This window comes from Meles meles, chromosome 4 (assembly GCF_922984935.1).
Source record: "Meles meles chromosome 4, mMelMel3.1 paternal haplotype, whole genome shotgun sequence".
Taxonomy (NCBI): Eukaryota; Metazoa; Chordata; class Mammalia; order Carnivora; family Mustelidae; genus Meles; species Meles meles.
Genome location: NC_060069.1, coordinates 116,022,022 through 116,044,740, shown reverse-complemented (window position 1 = coordinate 116,044,740; position 22,719 = coordinate 116,022,022). Strand labels below are relative to the sequence as shown.

General features: G+C 42.0%; 1 protein-coding gene across 10 annotated transcripts in view; it reads left to right on the top strand.

The window, feature by feature from the left end:
• Window positions 1-22,719, top strand: part of ST3GAL6 (ST3 beta-galactoside alpha-2,3-sialyltransferase 6) — a 60,920-nt gene that overhangs the window by 36,991 nt on the left and 1,210 nt on the right. For 9 of the 10 annotated variants that reach the window (XM_046003484.1, XM_046003483.1, XM_046003492.1 and 6 more), the window contains 7 exons: window positions 99-176; window positions 2,129-2,232; window positions 3,228-3,291; window positions 14,667-14,762; window positions 17,840-18,026; window positions 18,138-18,275; window positions 21,314-21,466. In XM_046003484.1, the coding sequence (XP_045859440.1) occupies window positions 99-176; window positions 2,129-2,232; window positions 3,228-3,291; window positions 14,667-14,762; window positions 17,840-18,026; window positions 18,138-18,275; window positions 21,314-21,466 (820 nt within the window). The remainder of the gene's footprint in view (window positions 1-98; window positions 177-2,128; window positions 2,233-3,227; window positions 3,292-14,666; window positions 14,763-17,839; window positions 18,027-18,137; window positions 18,276-21,313; window positions 21,467-22,719) is intronic. The other variant, XM_046003493.1, reaches the window with a different exon arrangement.

The window sequence follows — 22,719 nt, the reverse complement described above, 5'->3', positions numbered from 1 at the left end:
TTGGGGTGGTGGTACTGAACGGATTCCCAGGGCATTCGTTTTCCTCTGGGCAGGCAGCCTGGTTCTGGTTTCTGACTGACCCTATTTTTGTCTCATAGGGTGCCACCTGTGGAAATGAAGCGGAGAAATAAGATCCAGCCTTGTTTATCGAAGCCAGCTTTTGCCTCTCTCCTGAGGTAAAAATCTAAAAGAAACTGATGGACGAAATGTTCAAAATGTGTTTGTGATCATTTTTCACACTTGTTTACTTTTTTTCATGTAAATCTTAGCAATAGAAAGTAGACACTCTGTATCTAGGAAAGAGATTGAATATCCTGTCTCTTTTTGGGCTTTTAGTCAGAGCTCTGCATACATTTTCAGCAAAGGCATTGAAGAACTCAGTCAGACCAGTATTCTTTTCACACAGGTCAGATTAGAGAGACTGATTTGTGTTTGATTATAAAAAAGTGAACTATTCTTCAGGGTTTTACTTCCTCGCCCTTGTTGTTCCCATGTTGTTTTTCACCTTTATTATTTTGTGGCTGTTTGTCCCTGGCCTCTAGGTTAAACTTTATGATGCGACCTTTTTCCTGACTTTGAGGGACTTTCAGTGAAGTCCTTGGAATGTAAATAATGATCTTTATATGGTAAAGCCATATAAAGCACTTGTAGAATAGCTACAAATATTCTTTTCCTTTATTCCCTCAACTTTGACAGATTGCTGGTCAAAATGCTTCTGGAAAATAGAGATAAATGACGGTTTGGTCATTTTAATTGTGTAGTACAGGTATAGGCTTTTCAATATTTTACCCACTAAGGATCAAAAATGTCTATTTTCTTTTAGTCATGTTACTGCACCTTTTCATTTTCATTGCTGGTTCTTAACCTCTTGGGACTATAGATTCCTTTAGAAACTGCAGGTACAGAAAACATTTCTGCCTATGATCACAGGTACGCATGGCTAGGACCACTGCAAAGGAATATGTTTTACTCTGGAACCCAGTCTACACTGGGATAAATACGTTTTACCTTGGAACCCAACGTGTATAAATAAGGCTGGACCCTCGAGAGTGCTGTCACAGTCATAATTAAGTCTAGGAGACAGATCCTGCATCAAGCAGGAAGGGCTCATCCTCACCTGTTTCCTTAGTCTGAACATGGTGTGAGCTCTCACGTAGCTCTGAAGACTTTAAGCTTATGGGACTTGTCCAAGGTTAGTGGCTCCTGAGTGGCAAAGCCAGAAGGAAACTGGAGCTATGTTACCCCTATCCCAGTGCAGTTTATTTCCTTCTTGTCATACAGCCCCTGAAACCCCAAGGCACTCTGATCTACACCTGCAGTTTTTAGACTGAGAGAGCAGAGCTGGTGAGACTGGAAAACAGGGTCAAGCGTGAGGGTCAGAGTGTGCGATAGTTTGACTTGTTCCTTCTCTTTAATTGAAAAACCTTTTTCCCTACGCCATACTGGCTCCATAAAGAAGTAATATGGAGGTGAAATTCATTCAGTCATTTATTAAGCATATGTAGCCTGCTTACTCTTTGCTGGGTGCTAAAATTGGGGGCACAGGGACAGAAGCACATCCCACTCTCCTCACACTGCTCTCTCGTCTGCAACAGGACCTGAGTGGGGTCAGCAGGGCAGGACAGAGCAGGCGATAAGAAGACAATACCCACAGTTCTTGTTCTTGAGAAAGTCTGAATGATATCAGAAGAGAGTTCAATCCTCAGCGCATCAAGTTTTTACTATATTTTTATTTTCACAGCTGACACACCTTCATACATACGGAACTTTTAAATTTGGGAGTGGCCTAGCATCCATGCTTTTATTTCCCCTTATTGCCTCCTTTGTCTCTTCCTGCGTGTGGCTAACTTGTTTTCACTTGGTTTTTAAATTTCGATTCCCCCTCACTAGCCCCTGAAGCTGTGATGTAATTTTGTTTCCACAGCCTGGAAAGTGTTTGCACTCCGGTTATATAGTTCCATTGCATATTCTATTCTATGATTTTTAAAGAATTTAAAAAATAATTACACATTCACATATAGTCAGTATATCAGGAAGAGTATTATACTGCAGTTGTCTTCAGCTGTGATTTTGAGAAGGCTACAGATATGTAGGCATTTGGGAAAATCACTTTTTCCTTTTCTTGCAGGTTTCATCATTTTCACCCTTTTCTGTGTGCAGCTGATTTTAAAAAGATTGCTTCCTTGTACGGTAGCGATAAGTTTGATTTGCCCTATGGGATAAGAACATCAGGTCAGTAATATTATTCTTTACCTAGCCCTAGTCATGTGAATGGTGTTTGATGTGAACCACCTATTTATGTAATTTTAGGGCCTTAAAGGAAATGATTTGGAGATGGGATGAAGGAAATTAAATTTTAATATAAAAATCCCTACTCCTTTTTGAGGCAGTATAGAATTTAAGAATAAAATGGCACATTTGTTGTTTTTATTGAGAAACTGCTTTTCACTTTGGTTTAGACCCATGGTATTATTCATGCGTTCTCATGCCTTAGTTGATTCCGGTGTAGAATTAGCAGGGTAACGCTGTGGGTTGGGTTAACGTCCTTTCCAGCTCCCCTTTCCGCCTCTTTACCTCTGAGTTTTGTTTATTCCATCAATTTAAGATATAGCTCCTGGATCAGCCTTTTGACCAGGGGGTCTTTTACTTTTGCCAAATTGAAAGAGTATCCCTCTATCGACTAACGACAGAATAGTCTTCTCTTGGCTTGTCGACAGGTGAACTGGTTAGCTTTACGTTGCAGATCTAGGTGAGACCCGGAAAGCCCAGGAGGTGACAGGCTTACAGTTTTCCAAGTTAGATTTTGCATATTCGGCTGATCATGGTGTACTGTATGCATGGGAGTGTATATGTTTTAAAAACATACCGCAGAGAATTTGATAATACAGCTAAATTTACTGAAAATTGGTTTCTAGACTAATGTCAGTTTGAGAGGCTGTATTCTGTACTAATGTCACTTGATGTTGATATTTATTGTTTTCAGATTAAGCATCTTTTCTTTTTTTCTTTTCTGGAGTTTTTGTAACGTGTCCTCAGAGCATTTTTGAGTGTGCCTGTTGAATAGTGCTGGCTGTGTGCAGCTGTATTGTTAATTTTCACCAGGAAATAAACCCCTGGGGCCGTTACCAGTTTGAAGTGGGTTTGGGGGAGGGAAGGGGACAGATGGCTTGCTAAGTACCTAAGAAGCTGTAATTCCTTTTATTTATAATATTCCATTTGTTTTCTAGCGGAATATTTTCGACTTGCTCTTTCAAAACTGCAGAGTTGTGATCTCTTTGACGAGTTTGACAAGTGAGTTTATTTCCTTGCTTTTGTTCGACGAGTTTGGGCTAATGGGGTTCAAAATGTGCACCCCAATTTAAAATGTCTTCATACAAGAAGATTCCTTAGTATTTGTGCATAACTAAAACCTCTCTAGTAGTTACTTCTGTGATACTTCAAATAAAATACAAAACTAATTTAGAAGCTGCATAACTGGTTGTCTCGAAAGTTTGCAGGGAGCCTTACGATGATGCACAGCGCTAGTTCCAGGTCAAGACACCATATTCCACATTCATCTTTTCTAAGATGTTGGTACTGAAGAATTAATTTACAGCCTCCGTCGCTCAACTTACAGCCCCTTCCACAGGCTGTTTTCTGTACCTTCCCATGTATCTTTTTAACATGAGGATCCTTTCTGTTTCACTTGAATACTGGATTTCAGAAGCAGCACTCTTCCGCTTATTCAGAATTATAATGGAGGGAAGCAAACAGCTTGTTTAGATAATACGTTTTCTGACTGCAAAAGGTCATTGAGTTTGTAGAATACTCTGGTGTCAGGTTAGCTGGGTAGGAATGAAATTGCTAAAGATAGACTTCTTAGCAGGTATACTTACTTTTAGAGAGGTAGAATTTCTTCTCAAATTTTTAAGCTACATTTTAGGATTTGGCCAGTGGTCCCGTTGAATGGTACAGGTGGTCTGTAGATGTCAGGCCTCCATTGAAAAGAAGAATGACGGAATTTTCCCTCTTGCTCAAGAGGACAGGGGAGCTGTTTTGTGGAAACATAAGTGAGGGTAGTGGACAGAGGTGTGAAAATGGAGATAGACTTTACAGAATAACAAGAGGAACAGTGCTCGATTTTGTCTGAATTTATCTCCTTTTTCTCTGGGGCCCCAGATTATGAGTGTGGATTATGTAATAAATGTTGCTCATTTCAGCTTGTTTTTACTTGTTATCATTTAAAACGTCTTCAACTTAATTTCAGTTTTTGATTGCATAGCAACACCAACCATGTATGTTCTTTCCTTACCTAAAGGTTTATAGCTCCAATGGGTAAAATATTGTTTTATGCAAACCTTTGGCATATGTGCATTCTATCATGCTTCCTAATTTTTACCATCAGTCTGCAAACTATCCCTGATAATTCTTTTTTTTTTTTTTTTTTTTAAATGGGGGAATTGAAACTAGACACACATACATAGTTTGCTGCAGTCAGCACATGCTAGAGCCAGGATGTGACTCTAGAGAGTTCTATACAGTGCCTGAATGTTTGACATAAGAGTAACCATCACAAGATCTTTGTCCTGTAAATGTGAGCTACTGTAGAATCCTGGTGGGGGGTGTGACTAGAAGTTACATTCTTTCCTGTTTTTTTTAGAACTACATTGTACTGTATGTAGTTGCTTTCAGAAGCCCTTCTGACACAGGTGTTCATCATCTGTGCGTCCCTCAGCCAGGCTCTTCCCTCTCTTCTTGCTGACTTGAACTTGCTGTTCCCCACCCTTTGTCCTTTGTCTCTGAGCATGTCCCCCACTCCCACCCTCAACCCGTGTCAGGCTCTGAGCATCACCCGAATTAGGAGAGGTGGGTGTGGGTGGTGAGGAGGGATTAAAGATCTTGCTGATCACACAGGAGCCCTTGAGTCTGAAGTTGTCAAGGGACTGAAGTAGAATAAAATAATGCAGTCAGAGACTTTCCAGGTAGAGAGGGAATGGAGAACGTCCTTTAGGATGCCCGCAGAGTGCGCACAGGGGATGCATTCAGACACTGAGTCAGCATTGCCGAATGGCTTGTTTGACTGTGCAAACCTGTTTCCTAGGGACTTGAGAAAGAGTATTTTGAAAGCAGGTCAGAATACACGTAGGACACTATTACATTCTATGTGCATATTAACTTTTGGGATGGGTTCACATGTAATAGTAAATTATACCTATATTTTAAGCAAGTCATTCTGCATTTCTCTGGAAGCCACTGTACAACACAAAGACTATAACAGACCAGTCCGTGACTGAGCAGTGCACTTGACATAAACTCCAGAAAGGCAGAATATACAAAACTACCTTGTTGTCGCCTCCGAGTCACCTCACTTTGGTCACCATGTATGACCTTAAACATCTCTCATTTCTCTTCTCCACCTGGGAAAAGTGCTCAAGAAGAAGCAGGCCAGAGAACAGTCTCTTTTTCAGGCAGAGGGGGTGGACTACCCCAGCTGAGGTGTCAGGTGTCAGGAGGTGGCCACACACAGGCCAGGTGGAAGCTTCATGGGCCTGGGCGGGTGTAGGCTGCTCTCTCTTTGTCATAGGTCTGTAGGTTGGGCAGGGCTGGGCAGGAGAGGCGGGGAGCTCAGTCTTTCCAGTCCCTTCTGCTCTGGGCTGCTCTCTTCACCGATTTTATTCTCCCCCTGTCCTCTGTGTCCCTTCCAGAAAGGTTTAGACATTTTGTCATTGTTTCAAATCCGAATCCTTTCAGTTCTACCAGATCCAAGTCCTAGTTTCGTTCCATTGCATTCCTTCGCTTGTGTGATGCTCTCTGTTGGGACACATTGCCCTGTGAATGGCTGAGCTCTAAATACCAGATGCGTTTACAAGATGGGAAGCTTCCCCTTTCTCATAGGTGTGACATAAATGAAGCCTGCAGGTTGACATTCCAGAGCCAGTCTGCTAGAATGATCGGCAGGGGCCTGGGCTGTTCTGTTGTGAGTCTGCCATTCCCATATACAGAGCTTCCTCCTTAATGTCCAGTATGATGGCAGGATCTTCACCCATCACGGCTGCATTCTGGCCAGTAGGGAGGAGCAAAGGGGAAGGCCATGCCCCTGCCCAAGAAGACTTGCCTCCTGCTTTAAGGACATTGCCCAGGAATCACATACAATACTCTTTTACACCCAGGGGTGTGCTGCAGCCAGTTGGTACCAGCTTGAGAGCTGTAGTTCTTCCCAGTTCCATGTTCAGTGCCATCAAGGTAGAAAGTTGAAATTAGCCACTTGGGGGTATTTATACCATAGAAATGGGCAACACTGCAAACCAGGGCTTCTCCTATCATCTGTTTTTCTCCCAGAGAGAGCTGGTGGTTAACATCAGTTAGTAACCACTAGGTTGTATCCCATTGGCTAGGGATATAATCACAAGGCCACACAGAGCTGGAAGGAGGGTGAGAAATGTAGCCTTAAAAGAAAAAAAAAAAAAAGTTGTCTTTATTAAAAATGGCTGTGTGCCCACATTAAAAAAAAGTCCTATTTTAAGGGACAAAGGAAGCCTTATTGAGGGGCAACTGGTCTCCAGATATTTAGGATTCTGAAGTCAGTTACATGACTATACCAACCTAGCTGAGTGCTTGAGGAAGCCAGCTGTGGTTTGCTTCTTGGAGAATTGGTCACCTGTGAAAGCTGTTGAAACATATTGGTGTTGTAGTTCATTTTGAAGTGGCATTTCTTTTTTTAAGTTTTTAAATTTTATGTATTATTTTATGAATTTGACTTTTTTTTTTTAAAAAGATTTTATTTGAGAGAGAGCGAGCCCATGTGCAACTTGGGGGGCAGAGGGAGAGAGAGGGGATCTCAAGCAGACTCCATGGTGAGTGCAGAGCCCGACACAGGGCTCGATCCCATGACGCTGAGATCGTGACATGAACTGAAATCAAGAGTCAGCTATGTAACTGACTGAGCCACCCAGGCACTGCCTGAAGTAACATTTCTCATGAAGGACTTGTTACATATGCCATATTGGTCGGTAATATTAGTAGAATAACTCTGAGGCAGAGAGAATCTTTTCCTAAAGCTAGTACCATGAAGAGGTTGGGCGAGAAATAAACAAGGAAGGGAACAGGAGTGTGTGTCTTTGGCCATGACACTTGTGTGAAAGACTCCTGGAGCTAAACCATTCCAGGCTTGTTCTCCGTTCTGCCTCCTCCTTGGCTATCCACTCCTGGTTTGCCACCTAAACGCAAAACAAACCAAAAAAACCAGACTCACCTGTACGTTTTCTAAGTTTTTGGTCACCTAGTAATATAATAATTTGCCTCCCTTTGTGTAATCGTATCTGTTAGAAAAATATTTGCGTTATAGAAGATGGCTTTTCTCCCTAGTTTTGTGACAGGGATCCTCTGTTCTCTGTGAAAAGAGGTAGGTACCTTGCAATGGGACAGTGTGTTACTCATTTTATTTATCTTTTTATTTTTAGTATATATATTGGACTTTTTGCTTTGTATTGAGTTTCTCTCCTGAGCGATGGCCCAGCAGGTTGGGTTGGGGTAAGCACTGGCCACTAAACACTGGACACTGTCCTGTTCTGTGAAGTCCAGGGAGCCAGATTCTAAAGCAAAGTGGTGAATGCTGGAGATGGTCAGAGGCAGGAAGGGTGGAGATTTGCTCCAATTCCCTCATTTGAAAGGTGAGAGAACCGAGGTGATATGAAAGGTTATGTGGAGGTCTGCAGACTTCTGGTCTCAGGACCTTCCTCCACATTTTAACAAGCAGAGAAATGACGAGAAAGACCCTGCAGTTGAATGTCTTGAACTGAGCATCATCTGAAGAGGTAAGAGCAAGAGAATTCTGGAATTGTGAATTCTTTTGGACATATTCTTTAGGATTTCCATGCATTATATATTTTATATATATAAAATATTATATATATTATATATTATATAGTTTATGCCTTTATCCTTAACCTCAAACCATTTTTAACCAGATGAACTTTAATACTCTGGCAGGGTTAAACCAAAACATCTCTGGGTACATGTGTAAGTTCATTAAAAACGCATATATGTTAAATCGGGCTTTTTTTTTCTCTTAAAGATACGTGATCTCGATAGAATCTTCTCTGAATAGATACTGTAGGAAAACATTTTTCTTTGCTCATCTCTCACCCAAAGTTCAAGCACAGTAAAAGTGCCTCTGATTCTGGCACTGAGCCAGCAAGTATGGCAAAGGGGAAAAAGTCTCAAATGTTGACAACCACTTTTTTTTTTCCCAATTTTATTTATTTGACAGAGACCCAGCGAGAGAGGGAGCACAGCAGGGGGAGTGGGAGAGGGAGAAGCAGTATAATTTGTTTTCCAAACCACTTTTTTCAACTGCAATGAAATTTACATAAAACGAACCATTTTAAAGTGGACAGTTCAGTGGCATTTAATACATTCACAAAGTTATGCAACCACCACTTCTAGCTAGTTTCAAAAAGACAAACCATTTTTTAAAACAATTAGAGCAACCCTTTTCATGTTGGTTTTGTTTTGTTTTGTTTTTTTTTCATGTTCCTCCTGTTATGGAAATGCTCAGTGGACTCTCAGGCCAGGACTTAGGCAGCAGAGGAGTCATAAACCAGGCACAGAAGGAGACCTTGAGAGAGCTTGAGAGAAGAACAGGGTTTGGGGAGGGGTAAGGAAGTAAGCAGGCGTGGAACATTTAAATAGATACAGATTTATTTTTATTTTATTTTTTTTAAGATTTTATTTATTTGACAGAGGGGGTATAGCTCAGTGGTAGAGCATTTGACTGCAGAGAGATCACAAGTAGGCAAAGAGGCAGGCAGAGAGAGAGGAGGAAGCAGGCTCCCCGCTGAGCAGAGAGCCGGATGCGGGGTTCGGGGCTCGATCCCAGTATCCTGAGATCATGACCTGAGCCGAAGGCAGAGGCTTAACCACTGAGCCACTCAGGCACCCCCATAGATATAGATTTAAATAGGTATGTCAGCCCTTGTGAAAAAAGGGACGGACTGCTTTATGACCTTGGGCAAGGACTCACGCCTCTGAACCTTAGTGTCATGGAAAAGAGGAAAATGGAAGGAACTGCATATGCACATGTTGCCAAGAGTGGTTTTAATTGTTAATTGTAAAGTCCTTGTAACCATTGCACAGTTGTTAAGTCAGTGGAAGCATGGGGTGGGGGGAATGGGGTGGAGTACAGGGACTTCTCAGCGCTGATTTTACAACTTTCTGCGAATCTAGAATTATTTTGAAAAAGAAAACTGACACTGAAACCTATGAACACCGAACTTGTTTCACATGAATGTTCACAGGAGCATTATTCAGAATAGCCCTGGAGTAGAAATAACCCAAATATCCAGCTGCTGAATGGATAAACTAAATGTGTATCCATTCAAAGGAATATTATTCAGTCATGAAAAGGAAGTTTGAAAACACTGTGCTCAATGAAAGAAGCCAGTTGTGAAATCTCACAAATACTGTTACATACGATAGAACACCTTGTACCATATTCAGCTATTACGTGATGCCATTTATATGAAATAAGTAGAATAGAGAGAGCTTTACAGACAGAAGATAGATTTCTGGTTGCAGGGAGAGGGAGGAGAGGAGAGCAAGTACTTCAGGCTGTGGGGTCAGAATTAGGAAGTGGTGATTGTTGCATAGCGTTGTGAATATGCTAAAGCCTACTGAATTTTATTTAAAAGGGTGGATTTTAAGACTTGTGAATTATATTGCAATGAAAAAAATAAGATGCTTTATTTATTTATTCATTACTAGAGAGAGCTGGGGGTGGGGGAAGAGGGTGAGGGAGAGAGAGAATCTTTAGCAGCTTCCAAGCCCATTGCGTGTGAGCCTGATGTGGGGCTCAATCTCAAAACCCTGAGATTGTGACATGAGCTGAAATAAAAAGTTGGACACTTAACTGACCTGTCCAGGTACCTCCCCCCCCCCACCAAATAAAGTGCTTTTTAAAAAGAGGTGGAGTGTTTGAGGTAGCCTCTAGGTTCCTTTCTAGCCTCTGAGGTGCTTTGTTCAGAAGGCACCATGAACCAGCGGTTCGGAGTAACAACTCCGGTTCTCTTGCCGTCTTTTCCATGTGCCGCTGCTGTGGATTTCTTGGGGGGCTCCGGTTCCTCTCTTTCTTCTCCAAAGCACAGCCCACACGAGGTGGCCATGTTTGACACACTTCACTAACCATTGAGGATATTTAAAGAAATTGCATCACAGAAAAGCGACACTTAAATGTGCCCCTGTTATGAGGCCCTTTTTGGGTGTCCATGTAGCTCCTAAGCACTGGTCTATATCCAGGTCCCTGGAATGCTGCCGTTTCCTTAGTGGGACATGTTCTCCCTCGGCCAGAGCAGCAGAAACCCTGAACCACGAACTGTCAGCTCCCACTCAAATGCATGAACCCGCTCTCCACCCCCTGCTGTCATCATCGCCTTCTGAAATCTTCCAGATTCTGTGAAGCGTGCTTGAGTCCTGCTTCGATGGTTGTCGAGTAACCACACACAAATATCTTACCTAATCGAAGCCCTGTGCTAAGTCTGTTGCCTGCTAAATGGACAGGGATTTGTGACAGCTGCCTCGTTGTTCACCCAGGCAGGATCCATTAATGTCGTTTCAGCAGAGCTGGGTCAGATGGCCAACCAGCCAGGGTGGGAGCATGGCCTTAGACAACCTAAAAAGATGAAAAAGATTTGGACTTCAGCAGTTGTCTATGAAAAAGAGCCCAGGCTCCAAAACGTCTCAGTGTCTGCATCACTAACCCAGGCATCCCTCTGTTTTCAGTCAGGAGAAGAAGTTTCAAACCATTCTCTTGCTGTGCGTAAAATCTTTTCTGGAGCTTCTAATAGACTTCTCTAATACCTTTCTGCCCAAAGTGGGGTCATGGGGCCACTCCAGACCAACGACTGTTAGGCTTGTGAAAGCAGGGCTCTGCGAGCAGCAGGCATGCAGGGTAATGGGTGTTGGGAAAACGGCCAGTGGGATCTGCACAAGATTGTTACACTGAAGATGTAGTGATGTATTTTAATGTGTGTGATACTACTGACAGGAAAAATAAATGTCAGAAGGCATTCAGAAGACAGGTCACAGATCATTTGAAATGGGCGGTTCGTGTTTACTTTCTCTGTCTTGATGGTTGTCGATGTTTACCTCTGCCTAAGGTGCCCAGTCTTCTGGGTTTGCATGGCTTGATGAGAAGCCTGCCTTTCACGTGGGGGAAGTGTAATCTCTCACCATGACTATTTCAGCACTTCTTCAGGTTTTCCATTAACAGGTTCAGGCACTCTGGAATGATTTTGTTTTCTGGGTGAGCAGTTTGGGGCATGTGCATTTCCCTACCCGTTTCTGGGGTGGGAGAAGGAAGAACAGGTACCTCCTTTTCCAAACACAACATGAAAAAACAATCACCGATTGTTTGGTAACAACCAAACCAATTTCTAAAGTGCACACCCTGTGAATCAGGAAGTTTAAGACAGGAAGGTACAGTAATATAAAGGAGACTATTCTTGTCCTCTGGGGACTCACAATTGTCTGTAACTGTTTGTGCATGGAACTGGTGTTCATTAAATATGGTAGAGTTATACAGTCACCTAAAGGACCCTGGAAGTTACTGTTTCATACCTCAGGATGCAAGGGAAGCCAGGAGTCCAGACCAGGTGGAAGAAGCCAAGGAGATGATGAATCACATTTTTGGTGAAATGTGGATTCCTGCTGGGGAGAGCGTTTTGAGCTGTGTGGTTCAGACTACAAAGCTGTGTCTGTACAAAGGTCCCAGAGTCATGGGAGCATTGTGAAAACTAGCCATATGAGATGCTATTGCCGAAGAGTAGTCCTAGGAATGCCCCTTAAAGAGTTTCTAGTATTATATGTGATCCTCAGAAAGATGTGCAGGTCTTTGCATTATCCCTTACCAGGCGGAAAAGTGAAATTTCCCGGACAAGATTTCCCTTCATAGGCATTGGCAAACTGTTTCGATGACCAGTTCCAGCTGCCCCCCCTACAAAGCTCACAGAGAAGAAAATAAAAAGTGAAATTTCTTAAAGTGTGGTGACCGTTCAACAGTAAAGTGTCTTTAGAATTGGAGTTCCTTTAAGTGAGGCAGTATCTCTAAGATTTCTTTCCATTTTTCTCAAGTCCTTGGACCTCCTGGGACAATGAACAGGGAGAGGCCATGTGGCTTGTGTACATACAAGGAAGGACATTCTCTCTGTGGCTGATCCTGGGGCTCTTGTAGTGGAGATCTGCCTCCAAACCTCAACTCTCTTCCCTTGACTGGAAGGCTCGGTAGGAACTGTGAGAGGAGGTCCAGGACTTGAGCCTGAGTGGGGACTGGGAATGTGACATATTTGTATGATAGGCGATTGCTTCCCTTATCACAGTACTCTTTTGGCCACCGGTGATCTAGGGCTTGAGGACTTGGTGCAATCCAGTCTGATAAAAATAACACTGAGAGGAAGCCCCTGTGAGCACGAGGGTTCAGCCTGTGAATTTATTGCTGAGCAGTGATGAGGGAACTGACCTTGTCTGGGTGTGCACTGAGCTGCCTCTTTCTGGATTCTGGTTCCACTTCAAAGATGAGACTTGTGGGTCCCGGGTCCTTTCTTGAGGCTCTGGGTTCTGGAAACTCTGGAGACACAGTGGTGGTGTGAGTTCCTGTCCAGCCTGGTGTGTTTGATGATGTTGGAGTTAGGCAGCCTGGTGTCAGGCTGGATATCCCAGGACCGCATGGATGCTGTAGCCCCTGGGGCACCTGGGGACGGGACTGGAAAGTGGCCTCCAGCCATAATGGAGGAGGTTAGTTTGGGTGCCATAATGGCGGCTGTCTCTCCTCCAGCCCCATTGCAGGTTCAGCAGGAACAGAGCTGGTATTTCGATCCTCCATTCCTAGCCATTCCCTCTCCAGTGCCTACAGCCTTGCTCAGGGTGGGGGTAGAGCCCACTTTAGGAGGTTCAGCTTCTGTTTTGCATTAAACTGACCCCAAGGTTCTGGAAGGAAGAGTCAAACAAGCTGTGCGGGTGAGAATTGCCCTAGTTAGAGAGTATTCGTAAGATGGGTCTGGTGAGGGTAAGGACAATATGCCCAGAGGGGAAAGGGTTTGGAATGTTTGCCAGTGTTCTCATCTTGTCCATGCTACCTGGTCTCAGGGCAGAGCACCATTAAGAAAGCCTTCCTAGAATTCTAGAGCATATTGCGATCTGTCCATGATAGGAGTTTTGGGGGGGCACATCGTCAAGGAATGCCTGGACAGTGTCCTCCTAACTCAGTCTCTGACACCTTTGACACTCTGTTATCTTCTCGTTTTGGTAACAAATTAGACACTGAGTTAGACTTGACTCATTAAGTGGGAAGCTAAAAGCCCTAAATTAAAATGTGTGAAAAAGCATTTTCTAGTATTAAAAACTCACCAGATAGGTGAGTTAAGCAAATTCTAATGAGAAAAGGTCAACTTATGCTTCTGTATGTTCAGTGGGTACATTATATGTACTCTTTTTAACCTGACAGGGCCAGTGTGTGGCTCTTTCTAATTATTCCTGCATTCTCTACGATTATTTGTTTATTTTTAAGTTCTACACCCAATGTGGGGCTTGAATTCATGGCCCCAAGGTCAAGAGCCACATGTTCTTCCAAATGAGCCAACCAGGTACCCCTCTAAGTTTAATGTTCTACAGTATTTGTGCAGTTTTGCGACTCATTAATTTCCTAAATGTCTTAAGGTCTAGAGTTCATCTGGTCTACTTTATTTTGTGGTTTTTAGAGAAACAGTTTCTTTCTTTATACTTTGGTGTCATGATGGCCTTGGAAGGACAGTCTCAACAGGCTTCCACTCTGTTATGTCATGCCCCCTAAAGGAGAAGGATCTGTGTTGTCATTTCTTAAGGCCTGGCCGGGAGGCAGTGAGAGTCTGGAAACAGACGGGCCAGGCTGGGTTTGCTGAGAGCTGATGGAGCACAGTGCATGGTTCTAGGCTGATCCCAGCCAGCAACAGGAAGTCCCACTTCATCATCTACTTGAAAGCTCTCTGCTAGGGACACAGTATGAACTTTTAGTTTATATTGGTTAAGCTCCAAGAAGCAGTACATGTTTGGGGAATTGAAGTGCTCATGGGCAGGAAGATACGCCTTCCCCACCAGATTCCAGGCTGTCTCCACACTGATAAGACACAACAGTGACCCAGAGTAGAACCTCAGGATTCTCAGGGAGTGAGAAATGCTGGTGAAAAAATGGACAACTATTTCATGTATACACACTTACATCAATATTAACATGCAGAATTATAGGCCAAGTGGTGTTTTTGTTGTTCGAGGGTCTGGATGTGAATGCTGATTCTGCCCCTTGGGAGTATGGCTTTGAAATATTAACCAACACTTCTCTGAATGCTTTTCTTCATTTGTAAAATGGAAATAATGTGCTTGCCTATCTCAACAGGTGGTTATGAGAATCAAATGAGGGAATGCCTATGGACTCATAAGCAACTGTTAGTTGCTAATGATCATATGCTTCCTGTGGAATGTTATTTCTTGAATCCTATATCTTTCTAATATAACCCTAGACCTGGAAGTCACAAGTGGTTCTTTTTCTACTTGTGCAACAAGTGAAATTTGGCATTGGGTTCTGGAAAGTTTGAATGAATGGATTGGAATCAACCAGTTATGTAAAAGATGGCTCAACCTTTCGCTGTCTTTTTGCCCAACAGTGTGCCATGTAAAAAGTGCGTGGTGGTTGGTAATGGAGGAGTTTTGAAGAATAAGACATTAGGAGAAAAAATTGACTCCTATGATGTAATAATAAGGTAAATATATTTTGTATTTGCTAACTTGGAATTGTTTTAAAAGATGAGTCGGGGGCGCCTGGGTGGCTCAGTGGTTTAAGCCGCTGCCTTCGGCTCAGGTCATGATCTCGGGGTCCTGGGATCGAGTCCCGCATCGGGCTCTCTGCTCGGCAGGGAGCCTGCTTCCCTCTCACTCTCTCTGCCTGCCTCTCTGCCTACTTGTATCTCTCTCTGTCAAATAAATAAATAAAATCTTAAAAAAAAAAAAAAAAAAAATAAAAGATGAGTCGCTTAGATATGTTTAAGTACATTAACACAACCATTCTCTCATTTGTTGACTAGACTAGGCCTAGATTTTTCAGCTCATTCACTTAGAAAATATTTGTGAAGTCTCCTTAGTATGCCAGACAGAGTTTTAGCAACAGGGCGTATAGCACTGAATAAGAACAAGTTTCTTGCTCCGTGTGGGGTTTTTACTGTAATGAAGAGAAGAAAACAGTATTGAAAGAAATAAGGAAATACAAAAGTAAATGCCATAAAACAGTTAAAACATATGTGACAGTGATTGAATAGCCACTTTAGGATGGACAGATGACCACTTTGAGGAGAAGACCTCTAAGACGGACCTAAGTGACCATTATAGTACCAGCCATATGAAGACTAGGGAAGAGCAGTCCGGGCACAAAGAATATTTAGTGCAGGTCCTGGGGAGGGATATGATCCTGGGTTTGAGAAGAGTAGCAAGAACACCAGTGAGGTAGGAGGGCGGCCAGCTCAGGGAGAGTGGAACAGTCAGAAGCCGCGGAGGAAGGAGGCTATATAGGTCTCTGTAAGTACTTGGATTTTAAGTATAATAGGAACTTTTGAAGATTTTTAAGCAGAAAAGCAATTTGATTTGGTTATGTTTTTAAAATACCTTGGCTGTGGCATGGACAATGGGATATGAGGGACAAGGGTAGAAATGAAGAAGCCAGTTAGGTGGCTATATTCAGGCAGATGATGGCGGCTCAGAAAAGGATTGTCATGACAGGGAAGGATGTAAGTGGATAGACTGAGACATGTTGTAGAGGTAGAGTTCTCAGGATTTGTTGATGTAAAATGTGAGGAGAGATGGGAATAAAGGAACCACGTAATGCCTTCTGGGTTTTCAGCTTAAGAGATTGACTGGATAGAGGTACCATTTATTGAGTTGGGGGAAGTAGGAAGATGTTAGAGGAAAATCAAGATTTCTGTGTGAACATGTTAGGTTTGAGATGCTTATTAGATTTGTAGTGTTAAGTCAAGTAGGCATTTGGTTAAACAGGTTAAAGGCTCGATGGTAAGCAGCCTGTAAGCTATATTAAACCACGGTATCGGCAAGATTTCCCAGGGAGAAACAGAGCAGAGGTCTCAGGATGGAGTCTTGAGATATTCTATACTTGGAGGTTGAGCAAAAAAAAAAAAAAAAAAAAAAAGGAATAAAAGAGATGGAGGAGGATCCACCAGTGAGGTAGGGAGTGTTTTAAAAGAGAGGAAAAGGGGTCAACCATGACCAGTGCTGGCGAGAGGTCCTGCAAGATAAGAACAAAGAGTTCACCATTGGACTTACAACCTGAAGCTCACTCATACTCTTGGCAAAGGCAGACGTGGAGACCTGATAGGAGGAGTGGCCCAGCCAGAGTGGTTTGAGGAGAGAATTACAGGTGAGAAAGTGAGAGACCCATGTAGGCAATTCTCTGGAGTTTTGCTGTGGAGTTGAGAAATGAGATGGTAGCTGGAGATAGTTATGGAACCAAAGGAGGCTGTTTTGTTTTGTTCCTTTTATAAAGATAGGAGATTCTAGAGTACGTTGGTAAACTGATGAAACTGAGCGAAGAGATGGGTGTGGTAGTGAGCTGGGTTGGGGCTTGAGCGCAAGTGCTGTTGGTCCTCTGTAATAGAAGAACTGGGATTGTAGCTACCGCTACCAAGAGTCCCATAGATGGAGTGGCGGGAAAATGAGGGCATTTCTAGCTCTATTTTCTCATCGAAAGGTTGAAGTAAGGTCATCCTGTGTTGTGTGTGTTGGGAATGGCTATGAATAGTCTTTTGAAGAGAGGGGCAGTGGTGTTAGGATGACCTGACAGTCTTTGGGGGTTTTGCTGGGTTACGAGCTGCCAAGAGTTCTACATAGTGAGGTCATCTTATTTTCTGTTCACTATCTGTTTTGAGGAAGCTGTGAAAATTTATCCACATGACAGTTTTGAAACACAGGTTTCCTTACCTTTAATTGTCTAAACGTTTGATCATCCAGAACCACAGCAAACCTTTGCGGGAGACTGCAACGGGTACAGCATTTATGAAAGTGATTTCAAGTGCTGAGACTGTCTTCTGTTACATGGAGTCAGTGGCAAAGGGTGAAACAGTATTTATCCTCCCAGGGGACACTGTTTTGGAAACAAAGCATTCCTTTTACTAGCATACCTTCATAGTGTATGTGTAAATAGTGCATGTCTAACTTTGGCACTGAGCATACACAAACCCAACCGTGGATCCGTTGTGGTTCTTTAGTTCACTCTAGCAGTAACATTTATTTGGTTGTGAGTGGGTATAATACGGCAGTTTTATATTATCACTTTATTACAGAGCTCAACAATTTTAATGGGTCTTCAGATCACCTTCAGTGTGATTCTTGTCTGTCAGTCCATGTGCTACATGACTGTGTAACCTTGGGCAAGTAACTTTCCCTCCCTCTGCAGGGCCCTTCTCCAAGGGGTTTTGTCTGGATGTCCTCCAAGGTCTTTTTTAACTCTAGTATTCTGTGGTTCTGTGTTCCCATTGTTTTATTTAGTCTTCGGTTTTCCTAGAGGTGGGACTGAATTATCAGTGCCCCCACAATTACTGTTCAAATCCTAATGAACATTTCTGCCTTCAATCAAGCAGCTGTTTCATGAGAGGGAATTATTTCCTTAAAAATAGGAATTTAAAAAAGTTGTCTTAAAAAAAACCTTGTCTTGTAGCTTTAAGCACTGGACCCATGGCTACTGCTGTTTGTCGTATTCTGAAAGTTCTGAAACTTGTGATGGAATTGGCACATACTACACTTGGTCGACATATTTTGTGTGTTTTACTACCCACAGAATGAATAATGGTCCTGTTTTAGGACATGAAGAGGAAGTTGGGAGAAGGACAACCTTCCGACTTTTTTATCCAGAATCTGTTTTTTCAGATCCCAGTCACAACGATCCTAATACTACAGCGGTTCTCACTGCTTTTAAGCCACTTGATTTAAAGTGGCTGTGGGAATTGTTGACGGGTGGCAAAATAGTAAGTTGGCAACATTGATCTGCCTTCTGAGTACCTTCATTTTTTTTTTCATTAAAAAAATAAAAAAGACCACCACAATGTTCTGTTTTCTGTGTTCTTATTTTATTTCAGAACACTAATGGTTTTTGGAAGAAACCAGCCTTAAACTTGATCTACAAACCTTATCAAATCAGAATATTAGATCCTTTCATTATCAGAATGGCAGCTTATGAACTGCTTCACTTCCCAAAAGTGTTTCCCAAAAATCAGGTATGTATTTTGCTTTGCACAGTTCCAAGCTAAAGATCTGGCTAGGGTAGGGTGGAGAGATCATGGTGTTCTCAGAAAGAATGAGAACCATGACTCGTGAGGTGGCGGTACTGAAATTAGGTATCTGTGGGTATTATGTTTGTTTTTTAGATTGCAAGGAAAGAACTGGAGTGTTCTGGTCCCCCCTACCTAGCCCTTGTGGAGCCCTTCTGGGGTCTCCTACATGCCCCAACGACTCACTTTTCCTAACCTCCATCTGTAGAGTTCTGCGATGAGGAGAGACTGACTGGTGGGGGCGCTGCTGGGCAGGCTCTGCTCAGAGTAGGAGGACGGGGCTTCCCAACAAGCACATGACTATTTAGGCTAAAAAGAACCCTTAAGCACTCTGATAAAAATATCACAGGAAAGCTGGTGGAAAGGTGAGAAAGGACAGGATAGTTCAGAAATATTTCTGTGGTCATAGAGACACTGGCACTGAATTCTGAGGAAATGTTGAAACTCCAAATTACTCAATTAAAAAGAGTCTCACCAACTTTGGTTCTTGTAGCCCTTTTGTTTACATTCCCTAGAAGACAGTACCCTCTGGACCCATACAGTGGCAGGGATAGGTTTTTCATTTCAAGCTTGAGAAACTGTGACATAATGTCTCGGCTGAAATGAGGTTTCTTTTTGTTATCAGGGAAAATCCAAAGAAATAAATACACCTCACATATCTTCTTTTTTTAGTATGATTAAAAAAAAATTCTAAACTTTAGAATTATTAGATTCTAATGCTTTTAATGAAACCACTTGTAAAAGAATATATATATCAGCTACATTTTGTTTAATTTAAATTATGTATTCTATTAATATATATTAATATTTATATATATAAATAAAAGAAATCCTTTTCATGCTGTAACTCTCATTATTCCTAAAGTTTTTTTTTTTTTTCTTCTTGTATCCTTCTGGACTATTTTCTATGCAGTTACAAACACATACTTTTTTGTTCAATATAATTACAATTATACAAAATTATACCATAGATATTTTCTGCCATTTCCCCCCTCCATTTAACTGTTCCCCTCTTTATAGATCTTTCCATTTATATCCAGCTTTTTTCCTCTCTGAATTATTTAGAAATGCATGTGATTATAGGGATTTTTCAGCCCACTTGTGTGATTTTTGTAGAATAGACTCCTGGAAGTGGAATTCCCAAGTCAAAAAGCATAAAGCCTGGTTCTGGAAATGTGAAGTCATATTGATGATGTGGATAAGAAAAAAAAAAAAGGAAAAGAGGCCTGCTTGAATTAGGTTAAAGAGAACATGGGACACAAACAGGTGGAGGCAAATCTTCGGAGTTTTGTTGGTAAAGGGGGCACAGAAATGGTTGAAAGACACAGGATCAAGGATGGTTGCTTTTGTGGTTGTTTTAAAGCCAGGTGCCATGTTTGTATGATGAAGAGAACGATTTGACAGAAGAAAATGATGAGAGCAAGGGGGTCATTGTAGATGCAGATTTGGTGGCAGAGAAGAGACCCGAGGAAAGAGTGCATGAGGGGCGAGGTTGGCCAGATGCAGGGACAAGCAAATCGCATCCATGGAAGACTGAGCGCTAGAAGTACAGGTCAAACTGAAGGTAGATTGGGAGTTGGGAAGCTGGTATAGATAGATCTTCTGTTTCTTTTAGTGAAATGAGGATTAAATGGTCGGTTTAAAGTAGGAAGGAGGATGAGGCTGTTGGATATAAAGGTATAAAATTGTCACCTTGGAGAATAGGAGTGGAAATTTGCTAGGGGAATACTGCATGGCTACTTGAGACTTTGGCCATAAATGTTACGTGTACCTGGGCACGTATGTTGTTTTCTCTTGGCTTGTTCTGCTGCTTGGTTGTGGGTTGAGCCAGGGTTAAGATTCTGTCAGGTGATCAACTATTTCTGTGGGTGAGAGGTGCAGAAAACGGAAGGATTATAATGATGGATGAAGACCTCTAAGGCATGAGGAAGGGAAGTGGAGGACATGAAGGGGAGGGAAAAGAGGGTAAGAGTGATGGGATCAATGAGGTTGAATGACTCCTAGGTTGTTAACCCAACCACTAATTTCCGTTTCTAGCAGATGGCAAAGGCTTATGGTGTTTACAGTAGGGCATTGGGTAAAGAAAAGCTCATGCAAAAGGTAGTTAAATTTTCAGAGGAGCTTGCCTCCTGGAGTTTGATATTGTTGTGCTTCTTGGGTATTTTTTTCTCCTCCTCAAAATCATAATGTGTCATTTCCATGGAATCTGTAAGTCACACCTTGATGGAAAGGAAATCTCCTTAGATGGCTGTGTTAAGATGTATTTTGTTTTTGCCTTTAAAGGCCATCCCGGTGAGAATTAAAACAGAATGAAAATCCTTCCGTCAAACATCTGTTACTGCATTTTTAGGAGATATGTGTATGTGAGGGGGATGCTTGGTTTCTTTCCTTTTTGATTTTTAAACTGATAATGATCCAGTGGAGACTGTGACATTACTCGGTATACATCTGGACTTTTTATTTTCTATAGAAGTCAGAATCTTACTATTTGCCATTGAAGTTAATTGACTAGTCTTTCCCCAGAGCTGGTTGAATTATTAGAATTGTAAGATCTCTTTTAAGGCTTATGTGGAACCTCTTACATGATCCCCTCTATTAGTGAGTTAACCTGTCCTTACGTTTCCTGTATGGGTTGGAAATCCGCAGGCTCTGCTGTTTGCACAGGAAGCCTGACTCAGCATGTATTATAAAAGGAGGCGGCAGCATCCTTTTCCCTGAGCCTGTTTTCTTCATTTGATAGTAGTCCTCTGGGCTAATACTATAGTTAAGTTTTATTTGAAAGATTTTCTAAGATTTTCAACACATTTATATGCTTTTCAGAGTTAGGAAATTAACCGGGGTTTGGGTCTTAGACACAATTAGGGTTTAACTTAGGTATTTCTCACCTGGTACATGTTCAGAAGTCCCGGTTTTATAAGATGAGGTCACCCAGCTTTGGAAACATCTTGTTTGAGTTTTAAAAAACCTTTCGTTTCCCTCCCCAGAAACCCAAACACCCCACAACAGGAATTATTGCCATCACGTTGGCTTTTCACATATGTCACGAAGTTCACCTTGCTGGTTTTAAATACAACTTTTCTGACCTCAAGAGTCCTTTGCACTATTATGGGAATGCCACCATGTCTTTGATGAATAAGGTAATACATACCCACTTGGGTATATCTTTGATCTTTACAGTCAGAAAGCCTCTATTTTCTGTTTCCGCATTTTTTTAAAAGATTTTATTTATTTATTTAACAGGCAGAGATCACAAGTAGGCAGAGAGGCAGACAGAGAGGAGGAAGCAGGCTCCCTGCTGAGCAGAGAGCCCGATGTGGGGCTCGATCCCAGGACCCTGAGATCATGACCCAAGCTGAAGGCAGAGGCTTTAACCCACTGAGCTGCCCAGGCACCCTGTTTCCGCATTTTTACTGAGGGAACAGCTTTTGAGTATGAGAGCTGCTTAACCCTACCAAGAGCTACCAAAGGCTGAAACTGGGACTCAGATCCAGGCAGTTCCAATCTGTGGGGGTCAGACCCTTGGGAATAGGACATCGTATCAAACCCGTATGGACACGAAGCCTTATCTTAGATCATCTTTGCACTACACAAATATGCATGCAGGTCATTTGCTCTTGGTAATATCTCAAATTCACTTAAAAGCATTATCACAGAACAGAGACACTCATCCACATAATAGGATTGAGCACTGAAAACACGGGAAAGATGAAGGTAAATTTGGAGTTGAGAAGATGATGTAACTTCTTGTTGTGCTTTTCAACCTTTTTTTTTTTTTTTTTTTTTTTTTTTTTTAAGTAGAGAAGGAAGTCTGTGACATTTTAACTCCAAGAGGGAATATTCATGGTCAAAAAGGTTGCAAACATTTATAGTAGATCATGCTTCTCTTGAATTAGAGATCAGTGACGATAGATATGATCTTTAAGACTTAACTGAATAAGTAGTTGTCTGAGGTTAGTAGCATATCAGAACTAAAATGTTATCTGTACATTTTTAATATGGAAATATGAATAGTTTGGTGTTAAGTAGGGATATAGCCTGTGTAATCAGTCCGCTTAGATCATCATCCTCAGACACTACCATAAGCCAAAGGTTAGACCTTTGTATTATTATATTACTTCATCTCCTACCCCTTGTGAGACAGACACTTGAGTAGTGTTAGCTGCCTAGGACAGACTGCAGGATCATTTCTCCTCAGCCCTAATCTTTCAGCACTCCTGGGATTTCTAGTCATCTATATAACAGAACACTGAAACAATTTCCTGAGGAAGATTAGGATATCCATCAATAGAATAATTAAAAAAAAATCTCTTACGCATGCTTTACAATAGTTTCTTTGCGCTGATTTCTGTGAGTTTCAGGTGCTGCTTTTATTAAAGTGATCAATCCATTT